The sequence below is a fragment of the Leguminivora glycinivorella genome, chromosome 20 (assembly GCF_023078275.1).
Source record: "Leguminivora glycinivorella isolate SPB_JAAS2020 chromosome 20, LegGlyc_1.1, whole genome shotgun sequence".
Classification (NCBI taxonomy): Eukaryota; Metazoa; Arthropoda; class Insecta; order Lepidoptera; family Tortricidae; genus Leguminivora; species Leguminivora glycinivorella.
The window spans coordinates 16,781,411-16,800,252 of NC_062990.1; the positions used below are offsets into that span (position 1 = coordinate 16,781,411).

At 40.7% G+C, this 18,842-nt stretch overlaps 2 protein-coding genes across 3 annotated transcripts in view; one reads left to right on the forward strand and one right to left on the reverse strand.

Annotated features, from left to right (window-relative positions):
* The window catches only part of LOC125236995 (protein IWS1 homolog), a 33,234-nt gene extending 27,353 nt beyond the window's left edge, over nt 1-5,881 (reverse strand). The window contains exons 1-7 of the mRNA XM_048143908.1: nt 5,718-5,881; nt 5,145-5,176; nt 2,984-3,135; nt 2,176-2,561; nt 1,718-2,096; nt 1,471-1,544; nt 1,157-1,307 (exon numbers count right to left, since the gene is read on the reverse strand). Of these exons, the coding sequence (XP_047999865.1) occupies nt 1,157-1,307; nt 1,471-1,544; nt 1,718-2,096; nt 2,176-2,561; nt 2,984-3,135; nt 5,145-5,176; nt 5,718-5,733 (1,190 nt within the window). The 5' untranslated portion in view covers nt 5,734-5,881. The remainder of the gene's footprint in view (nt 1-1,156; nt 1,308-1,470; nt 1,545-1,717; nt 2,097-2,175; nt 2,562-2,983; nt 3,136-5,144; nt 5,177-5,717) is intronic.
* A 382-nt stretch (nt 5,882-6,263) lies between these two features.
* LOC125237157 (syntaxin-17) lies at nt 6,264-12,052 on the forward strand. 2 transcript variants are annotated; one of them, XM_048144136.1, is made up of 7 exons: nt 6,264-6,487; nt 7,061-7,256; nt 7,644-7,697; nt 8,258-8,436; nt 8,871-9,073; nt 11,152-11,329; nt 11,798-12,052. In XM_048144136.1, the coding sequence occupies exons 1-7, from the start codon at nt 6,368-6,370 to the stop codon at nt 11,846-11,848; spliced, it is 981 nt and encodes a 326-aa protein (XP_048000093.1). In that variant the 5' UTR covers nt 6,264-6,367; the 3' UTR covers nt 11,849-12,052. The 2 variants fall into 2 exon arrangements, with proteins under 2 accessions (XP_048000093.1, XP_048000094.1); XM_048144137.1 differs by lacking the exon at nt 7,644-7,697.
* Nucleotides 12,053-18,842: the final 6,790 nt, after the last annotated feature.

Consider the following 18,842-nt stretch of genomic DNA (forward strand, 5'->3'; position numbering starts at 1 on the left):
ATTATAAAGGCTAAAATGAGAAAAGATTGGATTATCAAAGCTAACCGATTTCTCATAGTTAATTTCTTATCTCAGAGTATTCTATTATGATTAGCTAAATATTTATAAATAAATATCTTGAATAATGAATACTGGTAGTATGGTTAGTATGGTAGTAAGGTAGTAAAGGTAGTACGGTAGTATGGTAGTATGGTAGTATGGTAGTATGGTAGTATGGTAGTATGGCAGTATAGCAGTAAAGCAAAATGAATCATATGGTTGATAGTGACGATGCAATAAAATAAATAATAATGATTGAGAGAGATTATATTAAAAAAAAGAGAGAAGAGACCAATGATATGTACATAAATGATATGATTCCAATTATTATGTAATCTAAATTGTAAAATTGAATATGATTTGTGTATTGATGAACTTGTTAAGTACTTCTTGAATGTGTTTACTTATTATGTAATTAAATTTGTAATCTTTGAATATGATATGTGTTGATGAATTTGTTAAGTATTTGTATCTAAGTTTGGGACAAACTTTTTGTCAGGAAAGGCCGAATGTAAGAAATAATTTTGTATAATATTAATTTCAACTGCGGAACACGTGTTCTCGTAAATAGAAAGTGTACTGACTAACAAACTACAAGAACACGTGTTTCATTAAAACGGGTAATCATGACGTCACATGCCGAGCGAGGTGGCGCCATTTTGCCAGGTAAAAATCAACTGACTGTGACGTCATGTCCGATCAAAGTGGCGCCATTTCAACAGGCATAAAAGGCCTGAACAACTACGCGTCGGGGTCTTTTGCGCTTGAGCTGTCGAATAGTTAACAAGTTCATTATTTTAATTATAATATTGTAAAACCATAGAATGTAATCCAAGTGCTGTGATTATTTTTTTTACATCATAAATAAAAACCTATTGTTTACATAAAAGTTCTGGAGTTTACTTCAACACCTGATTTCTTACACCTTGGAGTCGGGAGCTATCTCATTGTCAGAGGAGTCACTCAAGAGCCGGTGGTATCTCCCCCTCCGCCTTTGGGCCCATCTTCACTGGATATTACACCAAGGCCGGACGGTGCAGTAGTAACATAACGGTGGAGGGATGTTATTCCAGCACTCGGTTGCGGTGTACCTGTAGACAAGTAGCACAGTACTCACGTCTTGGAGTCGGGCGCGATGTCGTCGTCGGAGGAGTCGTCCCGCGCGGGCGGCGGCGCGCCCCCCTCCGCCGCGCCCCCCTCGGGCCGCGCGCCCCCCTCGTCGCCCTCGTCGTCGCTGGCCAGCCGCACGGTGCGCCGCTTCTTAGCGTCTACACAATAACCATGATGTTAATCTATCTTTAAAATTATCATTACAGACTAGGCAGCTGGGGAGAAGATTATGTAATTTAGAAAATTGTATCTTAACATCTTAAGCATATTGTCTTTAATTAGAAAAATACATAATTCTTTGCAAATAAAATGTGATATAACCTGCGCGCGGAGATCCGGAGCCCGAGCGAGAGCGAGAGCGGCTGCCGGAGCGAGAGCGCGAGCGGGAACGAGACCTGCGCACACACCACACACCACCGGTTATTTCTTCAGCGTATCTTCTATTCACAACAAACACTCATAAACCACGCCACTGACTATCAGTTACCCTGTCAAGTAAAAAGTGACAGTCCAGCGAACTGACAGTCTGTAGGCGCCTTTAACGTGGGTAAATATCAAATTCACTCACCTAGATTTGGACTTGGCAGAGCCCGACCGAGATCCCGACTTCGACCTCGACCTCGACTTAGATCTCGACCTGGACTTAGATCTCGACCTAGATTTAGATCTCGACCCGGACCGCGAGCGCGAGCGGCTGCCTGATCCTGAGCGGGACCGGGACCGGGACTTGGAGCGGGATCGGGATTTGGAGCGAGATCGGGACTTCGAGCGCGAACCAGACTTAGAGCGGGAACGAGATTTCGAGCGCGATTTGGAGCGGGATTTTGATCGAGATTTAGATCGAGATTTCGATCGAGACTTAGATCGAGATTTAGAACGGGACTTAGATCGGGATGCAGAGTTCCGACCGGCCGATTTGGAGCGGGATCGGCTTTTCCTTTCCACCTCTGGAATAAAAAATAAACTTTATTACGTGGTTGCATCATTTAGACGAGTTAAATTCAAGTTTAAAGTTGTACAACTTACGTGTAAAGGTGGGTGACTCCGGCCTGTCTCCCGTCTCATCGATCTGCATCCGCTCCGGCGACCTCGAGCGACTTCTCGACCGGGACTTGGCCCGGGACCCGCTACGAGACCGGGACTTGGCCCGGGACCCGCTGCGAGACCGGGACTTGGCCCGGGACCCGCTACGAGACCGGGACTTGGCCCGGGACCCGCTGTGAGACCGGGACTTGGCCCGGGACCCACTGCGAGAACGGGACTTGGCCCGGGACCCGCTGCGAGAACGGGACTTGGCTCGGGACCCGCTGCGAGACCGGGACTTCTTCGGCGACCCGCTCCCGGACTTGGCTCGCGACCCGCTGCGCGACTTAGCCGGCGACACGCTTCTAGACTTCGCTCGAGATCCGCTTCTAGCGCGGGATCCACTGCGAGAGCGCGATTTGTCCAAGGGCGATCCACTTCGCGAGCGGCTTTTGGATCTCGAACGCGACTTGGCGCGTGACGCGCTTCGGGAGCGCGATTTACGAGGCGAGCCGCTCTTGTCCACCGGGGAGCCGCTGCGCGAGCGCGACTTGCGGTCCCCGGCGTCAGAGGGCGCCGCCGAGCGCTGCGCGAGCGCGACGAGCGCGAGGACTTGCGGCTGACTGCGGACCCGCTGCGGCTGCGGGATTTAGATTTGCGACTGACAGCGGAGCCGCTGCGACTCCGGGACTTGCGACTGACTACAGAGCCGCTGCGGCTGCGTGACTTAGACTTGCGACTAACAGCGGAGCCGCTTCGACTGCGCGACTTGGATTTACGGCTGACGGCCGAGCCACTCCGGCTGCGAGACTTGGACTTGTGGCTGACGGCAGAGCCGCTGCGGCTGCGAGACTTGGACTTGCGGCTGACGGCAGAGCCGCTGCGGCTGCGCGACTTGGACTTGCTGCGGCTGGAGGTTGACGTGGAGCGCGAGCGCGACCGAGACTTCGACGCGGACTCCACCTGCCGAGGTTATTCAACCTTTCAACAATGTATCTACTAAATTAAATACATAAACCTTAATGAGAATTTAAAATTACAGTATGTTTACCCCAAATCATCTAACAAATACCTTTAGTACAATATTGGTATTAGTAGTGGTAGATTCAGCAATCCAATTATGATAGTACTCATAGTCTCTAAGATACAAGAGTAAAGAAGTTTATCAGCAGTTTAAACTAGGGATTGCATTTGCAAACAAGATAAGTCATTAAGCCGGGTCTGGCCAGATAATTAAATGACTGATTATTCCAGTTCTTTACATTATTATTATTTTGTATGTCTTTCCCATCACGGAACAATGGTGTTCCGGACCTTTGGGAGGCGTGCGCGGGGCCGAAGCCAACGCGTAGAGGCCCTTTTGACACTTTAATGAAATGTAAGGGGTACACCGAGCGGATGCTGCCCTTGCCCGTATCATGGGACACACGCAGAGGCAGCACCCGCCAGGGTGTAAGGACTATTTGAGAATTAATGGAATCTAAAATGAACTGGGCTATTTTGATGAAAGTGATGGACTAAATACTGGGCTATGGATAAAAAACTGGACGCCTGCCTAATAAAATGGTATCCAATTTTATTTCCGGCAGACGGTGACTCGTCCCCACAAGATGGGCCCCCACAAAAAGCGACATCCAAGATGGCTCAAGGGCAACACCGGTGTGAGAACTCAAGGGTGTCAAGAGGTGTACACCGCTTTCTGCCCAGTGGCTGTGAAGCCACTGCACCAACTCGCGTCTTATGCAAATTTTCACTTCCACCCCTGGGGCATGTAGCCCTAACGACTCCACTCTGGACGGCCAGCCAAGGCAAGCCAGAGGTAGAGAGTACTGTCCCACCCACCCGCCTTACGGGTAACAGAACTCCCCAGGAGCACTCGGGTACGTGGGGTCGCTGTTCCCCAACAGCTCGCCACAAGCTGCCCTGCGTTCATTATTATTATTCTTATTTAATAAGCAGGCAGGCAGTTAAAGAACCGATATAGCCTGTATCCAGTGATCATTGTGACAGTAATTATAGCCGAGTTGTAGATGTGATGTGCTTGTCTAGTCTATTTTTAAACTGATTCACATTTTGTGCTGAGACCACGTCCTCTGGGAGCTTGTTCCAAGATCTCACTACTCGATTGCTCAAAAAGTGTTTATAAGGGTTACTGTGAGATCTATCACTCTTTAGAGTCTTTAGCTTTAAGAGGTGACCTCTCAAACGAGTGTTGTTATTACGCTTGAACATCTCTTGAAATTCCTTGAGGTCGTAATGTCCAGTTAGTATTTTGAATGTCTCTATTAAATCCCCACGTTCTCTGCGGTCTTTTAGAGTGCCCTAGTTACATGGAGTCAGATATTTTTGAACTTTTTAACAATGTAATGAAACATAGCAGTAAAACATGCAATATTACAACATCAATTTCAGTGTCAAAATGAAATGAAACCAAAGTTATCTGATATACATATCAGTGGCAATGCGTAAAGATTTTCGTTGGTAAAGCCAGATGGGTTTTTGGGATGTTTTGTATGGACTTATACAAATACTGCAGAATTTTAGGGAACCCGTTGGGAATCAAGTTGTATCGACACTACGCCACTGATACATATGTAACTTATAATATCAAGATAAACAATTCTTAAGTATATAACAATTCTTAAATTCTTTTTTCTGTGCAAATCATAACTCCCGTTTGCCACCTTTACAAGTTTACGCCATCTAAAATGCATATTGTGTTTTTTTTTTTCTTTCTCTCTGTTAGTTCCTAAAAAGTAACTTAGCCCTTATCGGGTCCCCCAGTTCAATTGCAATCCCTACTTTAAACCAAGCATAGAGAAACTGCAATCAAGTCATGTCATGAATGCAGATAGCGTCCCTGACATATGGCCGATGTTCGTATTCTTTTGAAATTGCCAAATTGGTACATTAAATGTGTAGCAATGTAATGTCTTATAATAGATAAATATGTTGTGTGTGTAGATACTCACGGACTTGCTGCGGGAGCGCGGGCTGCGGCCGCCTGCAACGACACATTCCATCATTCTCTTCAATCAACTTGACATTATTGTCATTCAACAACACAACAACCAATGTTCATATAATCAAGCTCATGGTGATATTGAATCAATAGTGATTGTACCACAAGGAGCAACCAGAGTGTCGCCAGCTGTTAAGTAACATACAGTTAATTCATTTTCACTCAGCAGCCCTGTGTTACTGTTTTTAATAGCATTGCACCTAGCATTTCATCATGTTTTGCAATAATTTAAAGATTTTAGAGACATGTTTTATAAAAAGGCTCCTAGATTGAGAGTATCTTCGTTTTCTGAGAGCATTACTTAACAAATGTCTAGGGCACTTAAATTACAATCACAATAACCTTGTGAAAGCTCATGAAAGGCATAAACCTGGTGGTACCTCAGGCGAACAACGCAAACATTCACACCGTCATTTCTGAATAAATACAGCGCCTTTTAGTTTGTAAACCTAATGCATTGTCTAACATTCTAGAAATATAGGAGAGAGGTTATGTCCCTACCGCGAATAAAACAATAACATACCCGTGTCCACGTCCATTGTCGATTAAACTATTATCAAATGTCAATAATTGGTTGTAATATGGATGTTATTACATTAAACAGTAATTTCACACGTTAGAATAACAAAAACGAAGCATTTTTCGCTTTTACGTTAACGAATTTGACATGTAATAAAATAACGCCGATTGCCAATTTACATGTCGATCGAGTCACAGATAAGGCAGCGTAAAAAGCCGTTTATTGCTAGAACGCGTATGAACTCTCAATGGTTTTACTAAGTTCTGGAACAGCTTCGATGACATTGGCAGTGTATTAATCATTCTGAAAGTCAATATTTTTTGCTTCCAACACTGAAAAAGTATATCTAAGTGCTGTTCAAATTATTTAAATGATCTTAGTTTATTATTTTTTTTCTATATTTCAGTATTTTTAATGGCATTTAGAACAAATGAAATATTTAAATGATATGTTATGTCATATCATGTCATATTTTACTTTCAATAGGTATTCAGATTTCGTTTCTGAACAATCCTGGAGTGTATTGACAATTGACATCTACGACTTTGACAGAACACTTGCCTTGTCTCACAATCACGAAACCTTTGTTATTGTTGTTCTTAGCTCAGTATTTCTGAAATGTATCAGAATTGAAATAAATTAGTTAACAAATAATGGAGGAAGAGAATCAGTTGCCATTGAAGCGAGTGGAGCTTTCTTTGTCGAAGTTCAACGACGTCGCGATACCACACCACCTAGAGCTGCTGAGACAACACAAGGCTAACATTATCAAGGTATTGTTCGACCCTATTTCGAGACAATTTAGGTCAGACGCAGCGTCTGCAACGCAATATCGATGGTCTAGTATCAGCTAGAATATAAAGTAAGCTTTCATCCAGTCATTTTCGTTAGCGTCAAGTGCGTAATATTTTTTGTACTATGACGTAGTTTGTGTAAAAATAAACGGATTTACAAATCTATTCGCCAAGAGCTTTCGATAGCCTCGTGTATTACACAATCTTTTGGCTTTGTTTGTGTTCAAACAGTTGGTACTGTAGAGAGATAGCCAGATAGGTATTGATTTTGTTTATGTTTTTAACACTTGAACTGAAGCTCTTTAATCAAGCACACATGTATTCTTGTTTAGTCACAGGAACTCTTCAGCCACTCATTTGCTCATTAAAATTAGTTTTAAGTTGATAAAAAGTAAGTTTTATTTTAAGAATTTAAGGTGAGCATTATAGTATCTTATTAATCCAAGAATACTTATTAGATTTAATGTCGTCACTGTTGTATGAGGTCCTATTGTTCTGACTAGAATGATGAGTTTTTAAATCTACCATTATTTTAAATCCCAACTTGTGCAGCATGAAGAAGCAGGCCAGTATGCACAAGTCCGTCGTGAGCAGGCGGGCGCGGGCCGCGCCGCGGCACGCCTACGTTCCCTACTTGCGGAGCTGGCAGCCCTCCGCGCACGCGTTCGGGAGTCTGACCGCCAAGCCTTTGATACCAAGACACAGCGGTCGAGGGACCTGACTTTGCAGGCTATCATGGATTATCTAGGTTTGTATAGACTTGGACCTTTTGTAGAAGGGAGTGTTAAGAACAAAGCATAAAATTCCAATGTACACTTTTTTTTAACAAGCAGAAGTTTCTTGCTAGCAATACTACAATTTCATAAATTAAGTGAAGAAACAATTATTGAAAAAATCTCATGACTCGAACCCGTGGTATAGTAGAACACCGGTCCAGTAGGTTGCAGTCTTAGTTGGTCAGACCAGTTGGACTATAGTTCCAATGCAGCTTCAAGTCCTGCAAGAGTTGCAAACTTTTCCTGTAGTTCAGAAAGTTTTTCATTTTAAGAATCACTAGTGATAATAGGCACTTTTTCGTGTTATTTTTGACCCCTGTATTCTAATAACAAATATAATAGGATTCTCTCCAATGTAGGATTGATAGAGAGAAGTTGCACCGGCCTGGCTCGGCCCCTCGCTCGCCCCCGCGGTGAGCTGTGTTCTCCTGTTTGCACCTGTTTACTAAACCATTAACAAATTTTGTGTTGTTTTATTCTTTGTCAGGAACAAGATTCACTTTAGTTGATTGTTGTCCATGAAACACTATACTCGTAATACATAGATTCAATTCTTGTGTGTTTGGATGTTTACAACTAAACTAATTGTTATTCAGGTATTATCACAAGTGTTATCTTCGCGAAAGACTGCCTAACTAAACGAACCGTTTGTAATATCTGGTTCTAAAATATTTATTTAAGTACATGATTTTAGATAAGCAAATATGAAAGAGATTAAGTATTTAATACAGTATACATACAGGTATATATTATTTTAACAATTTAAGAATTGAGTAAGCTCAAGCATGAAATCATCATCAAATCATTCACATCATCAAATGTCCAGCAATGCACTGTTGTCTGTTTTTGTTGTCGATGTTATATTATGAAACTAACCCATTACAAGGCTTTTGTATAATATTACACGCTAGCATGGCCTAGAATCTATTTGTGGAATATAGAGGTTAACTTATTTGACTGTGATTGATTGCAGAATCATCACCAATGAGCATAACGCGGTCAGAACCGAGTATGCCCGCGGTAGCCGGCAGTGCGGTGTCTACAGACTCCGTCGGCGTGGTGGCGCACGCGAGAGAGAGAGCGGAGACCGGTCAGAGTGAGATAGAAGATGATTGCGATGTTCCGATGCTGCAGCTACAAGTTGACGATCGGGTGCGTATTTTAGTTGACACATGAACTGTATTGCTACTCTGTACGAACTGTAGAAAGATGATGATGATGCACACTTCTCTGCCACCCTGAGCTACTGTCAACTACTTTGCCTTATAGTCATCTTAGCTGTCGCTTTTTGTGGGAGTCCATCTTATGAGGGCGTGTTTCACAGTCTACCAGAAATAAAATTGGTCACTGTTGCATTAGACTTTCAGTTCTATCTCAAAGCCCAGTATTTTGTCTATCGCTTTTACCCAATAGCTCAGTTCGTTTTAGATTCCATTAATCTGCTCCGTTTAGAGTACCTACCCTTTAAATTTCATTAAAGTATGATAGGAGTATCAAAGGTCTAGGTCTAGGTATAGGTAGGTCTTCAGCTCCACGCGTGCTTCCCAATATTTATATTCTTATCTAAATAAAGATTGTTTCGACAGGAGCTAGCCCTGGCCGAGCGCGAGGCAGCCTTACGAGGCTGGACAGAACTGCAAGCGGAGCTGCGAGCCCTGCACGGCGTGTGGGCGGCGACGCACGCGGCGGCGCGCGCGCAGCGGGAGCTCGTGCTCGACACGGCGAGCCGCGTGGACGTCGCCGCCGGGAACGTGGAGGCGGCGCGGGCGCATCTCTCCAGTGCCGAGAAGTAAGATTTTTATTGATCAAATTAATAAATAAATAAAAATAATAAATGTATTTACAGCGGAACTAGAAATAGCTAAAACTTTATTATTATTATTTATTATTTGCTAATGCACAGGCAGCTTAAAGCTGATACGTGCACGTCAATGTCCTGATGCACTTGTGTTTTGTCCATTCAATAAATATTTGTCGAGTCTGTTTTTAAAAGAGTTCACTGTAGGTGCACTGATTACGGTTTCGGGCAAACTGTTCCACACTCTCACTACGCGGTTAGATAAGAAGTGACGTCTAGGGTTGCTACTACTCTGTGTCCGTGTCAACTTCAGGGAATGTCCTCTCAATCTGTCACACACACTCCGAGTGAAAATGTCACTTAATGAAGGTACATTATAGTGTCCTGTGAGTATTTTGTACGTTTCTATTAAGTCGCCGCGTTGTCTTCGTTGCTCCAAGGTTGTCAGACCCAATTCTTTTAACCTGTCTTCATAAGGTTGGTTGCGAAGAGATGGTACCAGTTTTGTTGCCCTTCTTTGGATTTTTTCAATCAGACTAATATCTTTTCGAAAATATGGATTCCAAATTTGGAACGCATATTCCAGCAATGGTCTTACGTACGTCTTGTAGATTCTAATAAAGAGCTTCTTGTCCATATAGCGAAAGGCTTTTCTAATCATGTATAACATAGAGTTGGCCTTTTTGGTAAGCTGTAATATGTGTTCTTCCCATTTTAAGTTATTAGTTATAATGACACCAAGATCTCGCTGAGAAGTAACTCTCTCCAAACTTTTAGAGTCAATACAATACGTATGCTCAGGGTTGTTTTTACCTATGTGGAGTACAGTGCACTTTTCCGCATTGAGAGTTATTAGCCAATCTTTAGTCCATTGTACAATACGGTCTAAGTCCTGCTGTATGATGTTGTGGCTGATAAGCGGGTTTCCCATGATCTTTGTATCATCAGCAAACAAAAACAAATCTGACTCTACAACTTGTCTGAGATCTGTCAAGAAAATCCCAAACAGCATTGGTCCAAGCACTGAACCTTGCGGAACCCCACTGTGGACGTCATGCGGGTCCGAGAGGTGCTCTCCAACTCGTACCCGAAACTTCCTGCCCGTCAAAAAGTCTTTTATCCAGTTGAGCAATTTTCCGCGAATTCCAAAGGGGTCCAACTTGACGAGCAGTCGGTTTATCGGGACGCGGTCGAATGCTTTTTCATAATCCAGGTATATAACATCCGTCGGTATCTTTTCATTCCAGCTGCTTGTCCACTTGTCAACACAACATAACAGGTTAGTTACTGTTGATCTCTTTGGCGTAAAACCATGTTGTTCGTCGACAATGATCTGCTCTCTTGCAATGAAGTTTCTCAATTCACATGTTATAATTTTTTCCATTGCTTTACAGGCTATACAAGTGAGGCTTATTGGTCGGTAATTTCCTGCCACCAGTTTGTCTCCTTTCTTATAAATAGGCGTTACGTTGGCATTTTTCCAATCAGGGGGCAATCTCTGTTCTCTAAGTGATAATGTCATTATATGGGATAATTGAGGTGCAAGGCACTTTATACATCTCTTTAACAAAACTGCAGGTATTTCATCAGGTCCCATTGATGAACTTTCGTCGAAACTCAAGATCGCTTTACTAACTAAATCCGGTGTGAACTCAACATTTTCAATAGAGTTGTTAACTCTGGCTACATTTACTTCAGGCATTAGTCCATTCAGCGGTTCGCGAACATACGACTTCTCAAATTGTTTGGCAAATATATTTGCTACTTCATGACAGTTATTTATTACCTGCTGGGTAAGATCATCTCTAAGCGAAGGTGGGACGGCTACTTTAGATGAAAGTTGCTTGAAAACTCTTAGAAAAGTAAAAAAATATTTTGTCGTAACAACAAATATAGTTACATATTGTGTTTCAATGCTGCCAACACATTTTATACGCTTTGTGCAAAGAAACATAAATTCAGGGGCGTATTTAGTTTAGAGCAATGGCCGCCGCCTAGCTTTACCTGTCTGCATACTTCACTGTTAGTACAACATGGCGACCCTGCCAGTAAAATATTGTTTTGTTCAGATTACGTGCGGGCGCGTGGGGCTTGGGCGGGGCCTGCGTGGGCGCGCTGGTGGGCGGCCCCGTGGGGCTGGTGGTGGGCGCCAAGGCGGGCGCCGCCGCGCTGCTCGCCGGCTCCGCGCTCGGCTACCTGGGCGCGCGCCTGCTGGGGCACAAGCGGCAGGAGCAGCTCGCCATAATGGTACTGTCTCACATAATGTTACTCAGGCAGGATGTATGTACTTTATCAAAAAGGATCCCACCATTAAAATTTACTACTGAAATGTATGACTTTTCCTTTTGACAAAATGTATACTGACCGATTATTGTGTGTAAACTGCGTCCACGCAAGGTTACATCTTTTTCGACGGCCTGGAGTAGGGTTTAGTCGGGTTCTACTTCTTGTGGACCCCAAATACCTCGGCGACTGTATATTAGACGTTATTCATCCTCGGCATTTTTGACACGGCTCATGGGAGTCCGCTTTGACAACTGTAGGCCTAGCACATGATGGCCGCGGGAGTATGTCGCCGCGAGATAGATGACACGTCTTTGTCTAATTGTATTAATGACATAAGGACAGGTAGTCTATCTCGCGGCGACATACTCCCGCGGCCATCATGTGCTAGGCCTGCAGATTATACGTTATTAAAGATACAATATGTAACAGGATCCTCCAGCGAACGAGGAGCCACCCCAGGAGGAGAAGAAGGTGCAATAGCGACTGCAGTGCGTCTGCTTCTAGACGCACTCCCCCACACAACACTCGCTACGTGAGATTTAAGGCCCGTTTAGACGGCAAGCGAGCGAGCATGCGATTTTCAGCCGCAAAAATCGACGTTCAAATCGTAATGTGACCTCGCACCGTGTAAGTGGGCACTTTAACCAACGTTTTACCATATCTAGTCGTAAGATCATAACGGGTTCTTAAGAGGGGGTCGTACGAAATCCTCGAAAAGTGCATTCGGCGTTTAACAAATGCTGCTCACATTTCTAAATTAAATGAAATAAAATAAATGTAGTTATTATGTTAAAGAGTGTGTCTACAACTTTTGACTATTCACAATCTCCAATTATTAACGGTGTAATAACTAAACCCACACAAAGTTGACCTAAAATGAGAAAAACGTATGTCGCCGTTTAGTAAACTTTGTTAAAAAAATTTAATACCCTAGTTAAAACATTATGTGATTCTGAAAGCCAGATAAATGGACTACAAGTTTTGAGGTTTTTTATATTTTTCCTCTCAAAGGCAACAAAGAAATTTTACCTTAAATTTAAACTATCGTAAAATTTCCATACATTCGCCATTGCTGTCAGAATTCTCCTTTCGATTAGATGCCGTGAGCGGCTCATCGGAGGCAGACGTGTCGCCGGTCGCTCCGCGTTGACAATTAAATTTGACAAATATTTTGACAGAAAATAGTGTACGTACACGAAAAACCATACCAGTGTAAAACTGTGCTCAAAATAAATAGGGTAAGTCGATAATGTCAGGTGGAGATCCAATCTCATTTAAAGTGTAAAGGTGCATGGCTTGTGCATCAAAAATAAATAAAAATATATCACATTATTAAAGAAAATAACGAACACAACCGAATGAGTATAAATGATTTCATTCTAGTTCGGTTAAATTGAAAAGAGTTTCATGTTTTCTTTTACTCATTGGAATAAATTTTCATTACGCTGGTATTAACAGTACGTCATTTTAAAAATATATATGACAGCACCTACGTCAAATTCTGTCAACCAGGTTGTATGTAAACAATTATAATTTAATTTATTTTTACATATTTAGATACTTATTAATCGATTCTTACTTAGAATAGAAGAAAGGGAAATGCGGGCGGGTATATAAGTACCTATTTATTAAATAAATATTCCGTATGGTGTGCTTCTGGTTCAAATTTTTATATAAAAAAATGTTTCAATTTCATTAAAGATTACCCTGTGCCAGGGATGTAACGGAGCTCTGCTTCTGCTTCCGTTTCTGCGGAACTTCCGTTTTGTTTTACACATCCGCTTCTGTTCCGGTTCTGTTATTTTTCAAACGGAAGTTATAACGGATGTCTGAACCTAGCGCGACGGTGGGACATGAGCGGCGTACATCAAAGACCAACAGGTCTATACCTGTCATTCTCTCATCTCTCCGCTTGCCACGTGCTGCGATACTAAACATCAACCGCTTCATTCCATTGCGCGCCAATATTTGTCCTGTCCACCTAGTTAGTAGCGAGTGAACAACTATTCAGTGGTGCAGGGCTTATCTACGATCCCCTTAGAAGCAAACTGCCGGGAGATAAAGCTGCTAATTTGTTTATTAAATACAGTTTACTTCTTTTACAATCACTCCATTTAATTTAAAAATTTAATTGTGTGCTAACAATTACACATATAATTTTTACTGGTTAGTTTTGGATTGTATTATACTACCTACGAGTAAGTTTTCTTTTCGTTTCTAAAACCTTTTACGGCATAATACAGGTTTAAAAGGATTCTTATGTGATTTTTAGTGATTACCTAAACAACAAACAATCTTAAAGTTTGGATTGTATTATACTACCTACGAGTAAGTTTTCTTTTCGTTTCTAAAACCTTTTACGGCATAATACAGGTTTAAAAGGATTCTTATGTGATTTTTAGTGATTACCTAAACAACAAACAATCTTAAAGTTCAAGGTGATTTAAATTTTTGGATTGTAATGAATGATATACTAAAGATAAAATATCAGGTAACTTTTCTTTTCGTTTTTAAAACCTAAGTGGGCCTAAAGGCTGATTACAAACTGCTGATTACAGGCTGAACAGTAAACACCTAAAAGTTCTAGGTAATTTAATTAGTTTTGGTTTATGTTATACCTATGTGGTATTTTTTCATTTCGTTTTTAACATCTATAACTTCCGCTTCAGTAGGCCTAGCACATGATGGCCGCGGGAGTATGTCGCCGCGAGATAGATGACACGTCTTTGTCTAATTGTATTAATGACATAAGGACAGGTAGTCTATCTCGCGGCGACATACTCCCGCGGCCATCATGTGCTAGGCCTGCTGGTTCCGGTTCCGCTTCTGCTTCCGTTAAACTAAATTCAAAACTTCCGCTTCCGCTTCCGGTTCCGTTAAAACCACATCCGTTACATCCCTGCCCTGTGCATACCACGAACACGTAAGTAACCGTAAGTTCATCGTTGTTTAGAAAGTAACGCTCGTTTTGAATGGCACTTCTCCATTCAACTAGACCAGATGTTCATGGAACAGTCACCAGCATACGTATATGACTATGAACGGCCGTGACAACATATCCGATTCTCTATAGGGGCCATAAGTATATGACGACATATTCCCGGCAAAAAATTGTGATGCTTCGTGACCGGCAAAAACATAGTCTCTCTTTCTAGCGTCTCGCGAACGTAGCGTCGGGCCAACTGTATGGTAAAAGACGCCGCGTCGCGTCGGCGCGGCTTAGCCATACAGTTGGCCCGACGCTACGATCGCGAGACGGTAGATGTGGGAAGGTCCTTATTCGTATGATCGGGTCGCTTAAAAATATTTGTTTCCTTATAAAAATCTAAATTACACTCTCACTCGCATAATTATCTATCCATTGTTAAAGCTTAGTTATATCTTACGGGCTAGAAATCATTAATATGTAATTAAAGTGCAATAACAAACCCTACCTTAGTTGCCTTAGAGCGGTAAATTGTATGAGGTGATTTGACATCTCACGAAACACGTGCAGTATTACAGTGAAACCTGGTTAAGTGGGACCTGGATAAGTGAGAAACCTCTTTAGTTGGGACCCAAGGTGTGGTCCCGACACTTTCGCACCGATTTACCTCTATTAGTGAGACAAAACAAATTTCTATAAGTGAGATTAGCCTTTTCGATTTTATAGTCACATTTCCCTCTATTAGTGAGACAGAGTGTGTATTTTACCTCTGTTACTGAGACTATATTTGAAATGTGTATGAACTTAATTGTTTGTTAAGAATTTTATAGGAATTTACCTCTGTATCTGAGATACAGTCAATCTATGACCTCTGTAACTTGGACTTCATTGAAAATCTACTTCCATATTTTTAATAATTCTTAGCCTATCTTTAAATTACGCGATTGATCCTTTTTGTGTTCAGATGAGTTTAAGGGTTTTCTTGGTTATGTTAAGTAATTAAAACTAAAATCTCGATAATTTACATAAAGATATTTAAAAAAAATACTTTCATAATACACCTATAAAAGTCTTAAGACACAATGACGTTAGAGTCTTATATTTTATTTAAAGACAAGGCTTATTTACCTTTTATTTTAAGTAGTATGCAACTAATAATAACTATATGCAAAACACGTTTTTTATCACCTCTATAACTGACATACCCTCCATTCTGGCCTCTATTAGTGATACCCTCTGTAAATGAGACAAACATTTTATTATGCCTGTCTAACTGAGACCCTGAATAAGTGGAATACCTCTCTAAGTGAGATAAATTTTGTCGTCCCTTGAAGTCTCACTTATCCAGGTTTCACTGTATATTGTCATTGCATATGTCTGTCTCATCTGTTCTTAAACTATGACAACTAAACTTATTACAAATCTGATATGAGAAGCCTTTTTACAAGCTTTTATTCAACTTGCCTTGTTAGTTTGGGTCAAAACGTAGAAGCTAAATTTGACCCACTTTCCGGTTTCCGATTGAGCTGAAATTTTGCACACATATGTAAATCACGTGACAATGCAATATTATGGTATCATGGAGGTGATCTGATGATGGAGCAGAAAGGTGGTCAGAGGAACTCTGTTATCAAACGTCGTATCCCCATTGAGTAAGGGGTTTTTAGAAACATCTTGGAGAGCAATAGATAATTGTTGAAAGAAAGGTACAGTCGGCTAAGGTAAAGCTTGTGCCAAAAATGAAATTTTTGCAAAAAAAAATATTATAAATTGGGAGGTGTAATTTTTTATTATCTCTGCATTTCATTGAGAAGAAAAACCGGCCAAGAGCGCGTCTGGTCACGGTCAGTGTAGGGTTCCGTAGTTCCAAGGAAAATAATATATTTAGGGCCATGAAAATGTCTGTCAAAGTTGGCATTTAAATTTATTGTATTTTAACTTTATTTTTGTGTGAAATTTTGCTCAGAATTTGTTCGTTATCCTTTTGAATGTAGTGTATACCTACACTTCTAAAATTTAATGTTCCATACATACTTACTACAATTTTCTTTTCATTGACAGACGATTTCAATTTCAATTTTCAATTTCAATTTGATGGATAAATATCCGCGGCCTGAGGGGTGAATAGGATCAGGAATGGGGGAATCGGGTCGCAAAGGGGGTGAATAGGTTTACGAAGGGGTGATTAGGGTCGGAAGAGGGGTGAATTGGGATGTGTGGTCAGTGGTTGTCAAATTGTATAAAGGATATATAACTTACCTAAAGTGATGTTTTTATGAATGACCTCTCTGAATATGGACGCAATTTATACGTCAATGTATTGCTTCGTAGTTAGACTAGATACAAGAAATCAATATTTAGAAATGTTAATTACACTTCTGTCAACCTCCACGTTTCACCCATGATTGCTATAATATAAATGGATTACTTTAAAATAAAAATCATAAGTATGAAACTATACAACTAGGGAAGAAATAAAATTATTTTATTGAATAATTTTTGATTTGTTCTTTTTCAAGTTTATATAAATAATAAATTCTCAATTCGCTCAAAGGTTGAAAGAGACACCTTATAGGGATAAGTTCGCCTTTTTGCACGATAACTATACTGTATTTATATGTCCTAACTTATCTTATGTACAATAAAGTGTTCACATACATACATACATAAATTGAAATAGATATTATACACGAAAGAAAAAACGACAAGGCCTACTGATGGCCGAGCCGGGAATCGAACCCGGGTCTTCAGCTTACGCAGCTAACGTCATTACCACTAGGCCACCCGCCCGCCATGTGGTACCCAACGAAATTTCTCTAGTGTACGTTATCTCTGATAGGCACATTTTGACCACCTCGTATATGAATCTTATAAGGCCCATTTGCACCAACCACTTAACTCAGGGTTAGTGGGCTGTCAACTGTCAAATTCCATGTAAAATAGTGGGTTAACCCTCAGGTTAATCCTCCATCTTTGTTGGTGCAAGTGGCACTTAGAGGATTACGGTATAGCGAGAGACATGGCGGGTTCGATTCCCGGCTCAGCCACCAGGGGGCCTTGTCGTTCTTACTTTCGTGCGTGATATCTATTTCAATGTATAAGCATGAAAACGGTTATGACTTTATTTTCAAATAAGTAATTTTTACTGATAAACTTTTTTTTGGCATTTAATTTTGTAAGGTATGCTCCCAGCCGAAGATCAGCGCTGATGAAGAGGCACCAAAGAAAACACATCCGTTCCAGCGAAAATATAAACCTACCCACAATCAGTCGGTGCCTATTTACTAAACTACCCACATATGTCAAAAATTTATTTCAAAAAAACTTAATGTCATTATCAGTTTGCCGTTAATATTTGTGGGGTTTGAAATTGAACCAGAAGTGATATTTAAAAAAAACTATACATTTATAACCTTTTGAATTTTGGAAGTCGGTTAAAAAATCTGGCCAAATGAGAATCTTTTTTCGCACAATTGTAAAACTAAATTATCTTTACTAGTTACCTCTAAAATACTAAATGAAATGACATCTATTGCGACTTAAGTAGTTTGCATAAATTAGTAACCCAATTCACCTATAGACGGCGCTGCACTTTGGGCTACTTAGTACATCGTTTTCTGAAGATTTTGGGTTCATGGGGTCGGAACGGGTATGAACTACCGTAATTTGTGCTGAATAGGACCAAAACCAACTTTTGAACGTCGATAGCACTTTTTTTTATATGTTCCATGCTAATTTTTTACACAAAAAATCTTCCAGCGGTGTGAACTTCGGTTTGTCTTTGAAAATATGTCGTTTTATTTAGTAATTTTCGCTCACCCTAACGTTGGGGTGAATAGGGAAAAGTGCTAGGGTTGACCCTTTTGGACTACGAACAAAACCTGACTAACTAATATGTTATGAGTAGTCGGTTATGTATTAATAAAATAAATTTATCGAAATCTACACATATGATAACCTTAAACCAACCAACCAATAAATGGTGCTCTGACGCAGTGAACAAGTAAGTATGGTCGTGGGCAGTGCGGATAACGTGTTAAAATAATACATAAATATAATATGTTTGTTGCTATTTTTCATGTTTAAATAACTTCTAAACTAACGTAGTGGTATTCAAGTAAAAGGTTCACAGTGAATATTAAGTAGCTTGCCAGAAATGTGTTTCTGCTTAGCTATACCTACCATTGTAAGTATTGAGTTTTGTATCATAAAGTCAAACTAGGCATTTATTACTAATGATATACTCTGTGGGGTGCCTTTGATCACTTGCATTGCATGGGGTAACATTGACCATAATGACACATAGTTGATTATGTCACGGTACTTGTTGAGTTGAGGCGGATAATTTGATCTCTTCGTGTGATAAATATTGAAACAATTGCAAATAAAGTTGGTTTTTCGAATATGGTAGGTAATTTTTATTTTTGATCAAAGTAACCCCAAAATAGCGTTAAAGAGTTGTAATATTTGACTGTGCGAACCGTTTTTTTATCTTTTCTTGAGATAAAATATTTTTGCAATTCGATTACCATTAAAAAAAAACATAGG

What these genes read in the sequence shown, in the direction of transcription:
- LOC125237157 (XM_048144136.1), top strand. Translation starts at nt 6,368, where the DNA reads ATGGAGGAAGAGAATCAGTTGCCATTGAAGCGAGTGGAGCTTTCTTTG. An exon ending in CATCTCTCCAGTGCCGAGAA is followed by an intron (nt 9,074 to 11,151) that starts GTAAGATTTTTA and finishes TGTTTTGTTCAG; the next exon opens with ATTACGTGCGGGCGCGTGGG. An exon ending in AGGAGCAGCTCGCCATAATG is followed by an intron (nt 11,330 to 11,797) that starts GTACTGTCTCAC and finishes AATATGTAACAG; the next exon opens with GATCCTCCAGCGAACGAGGA.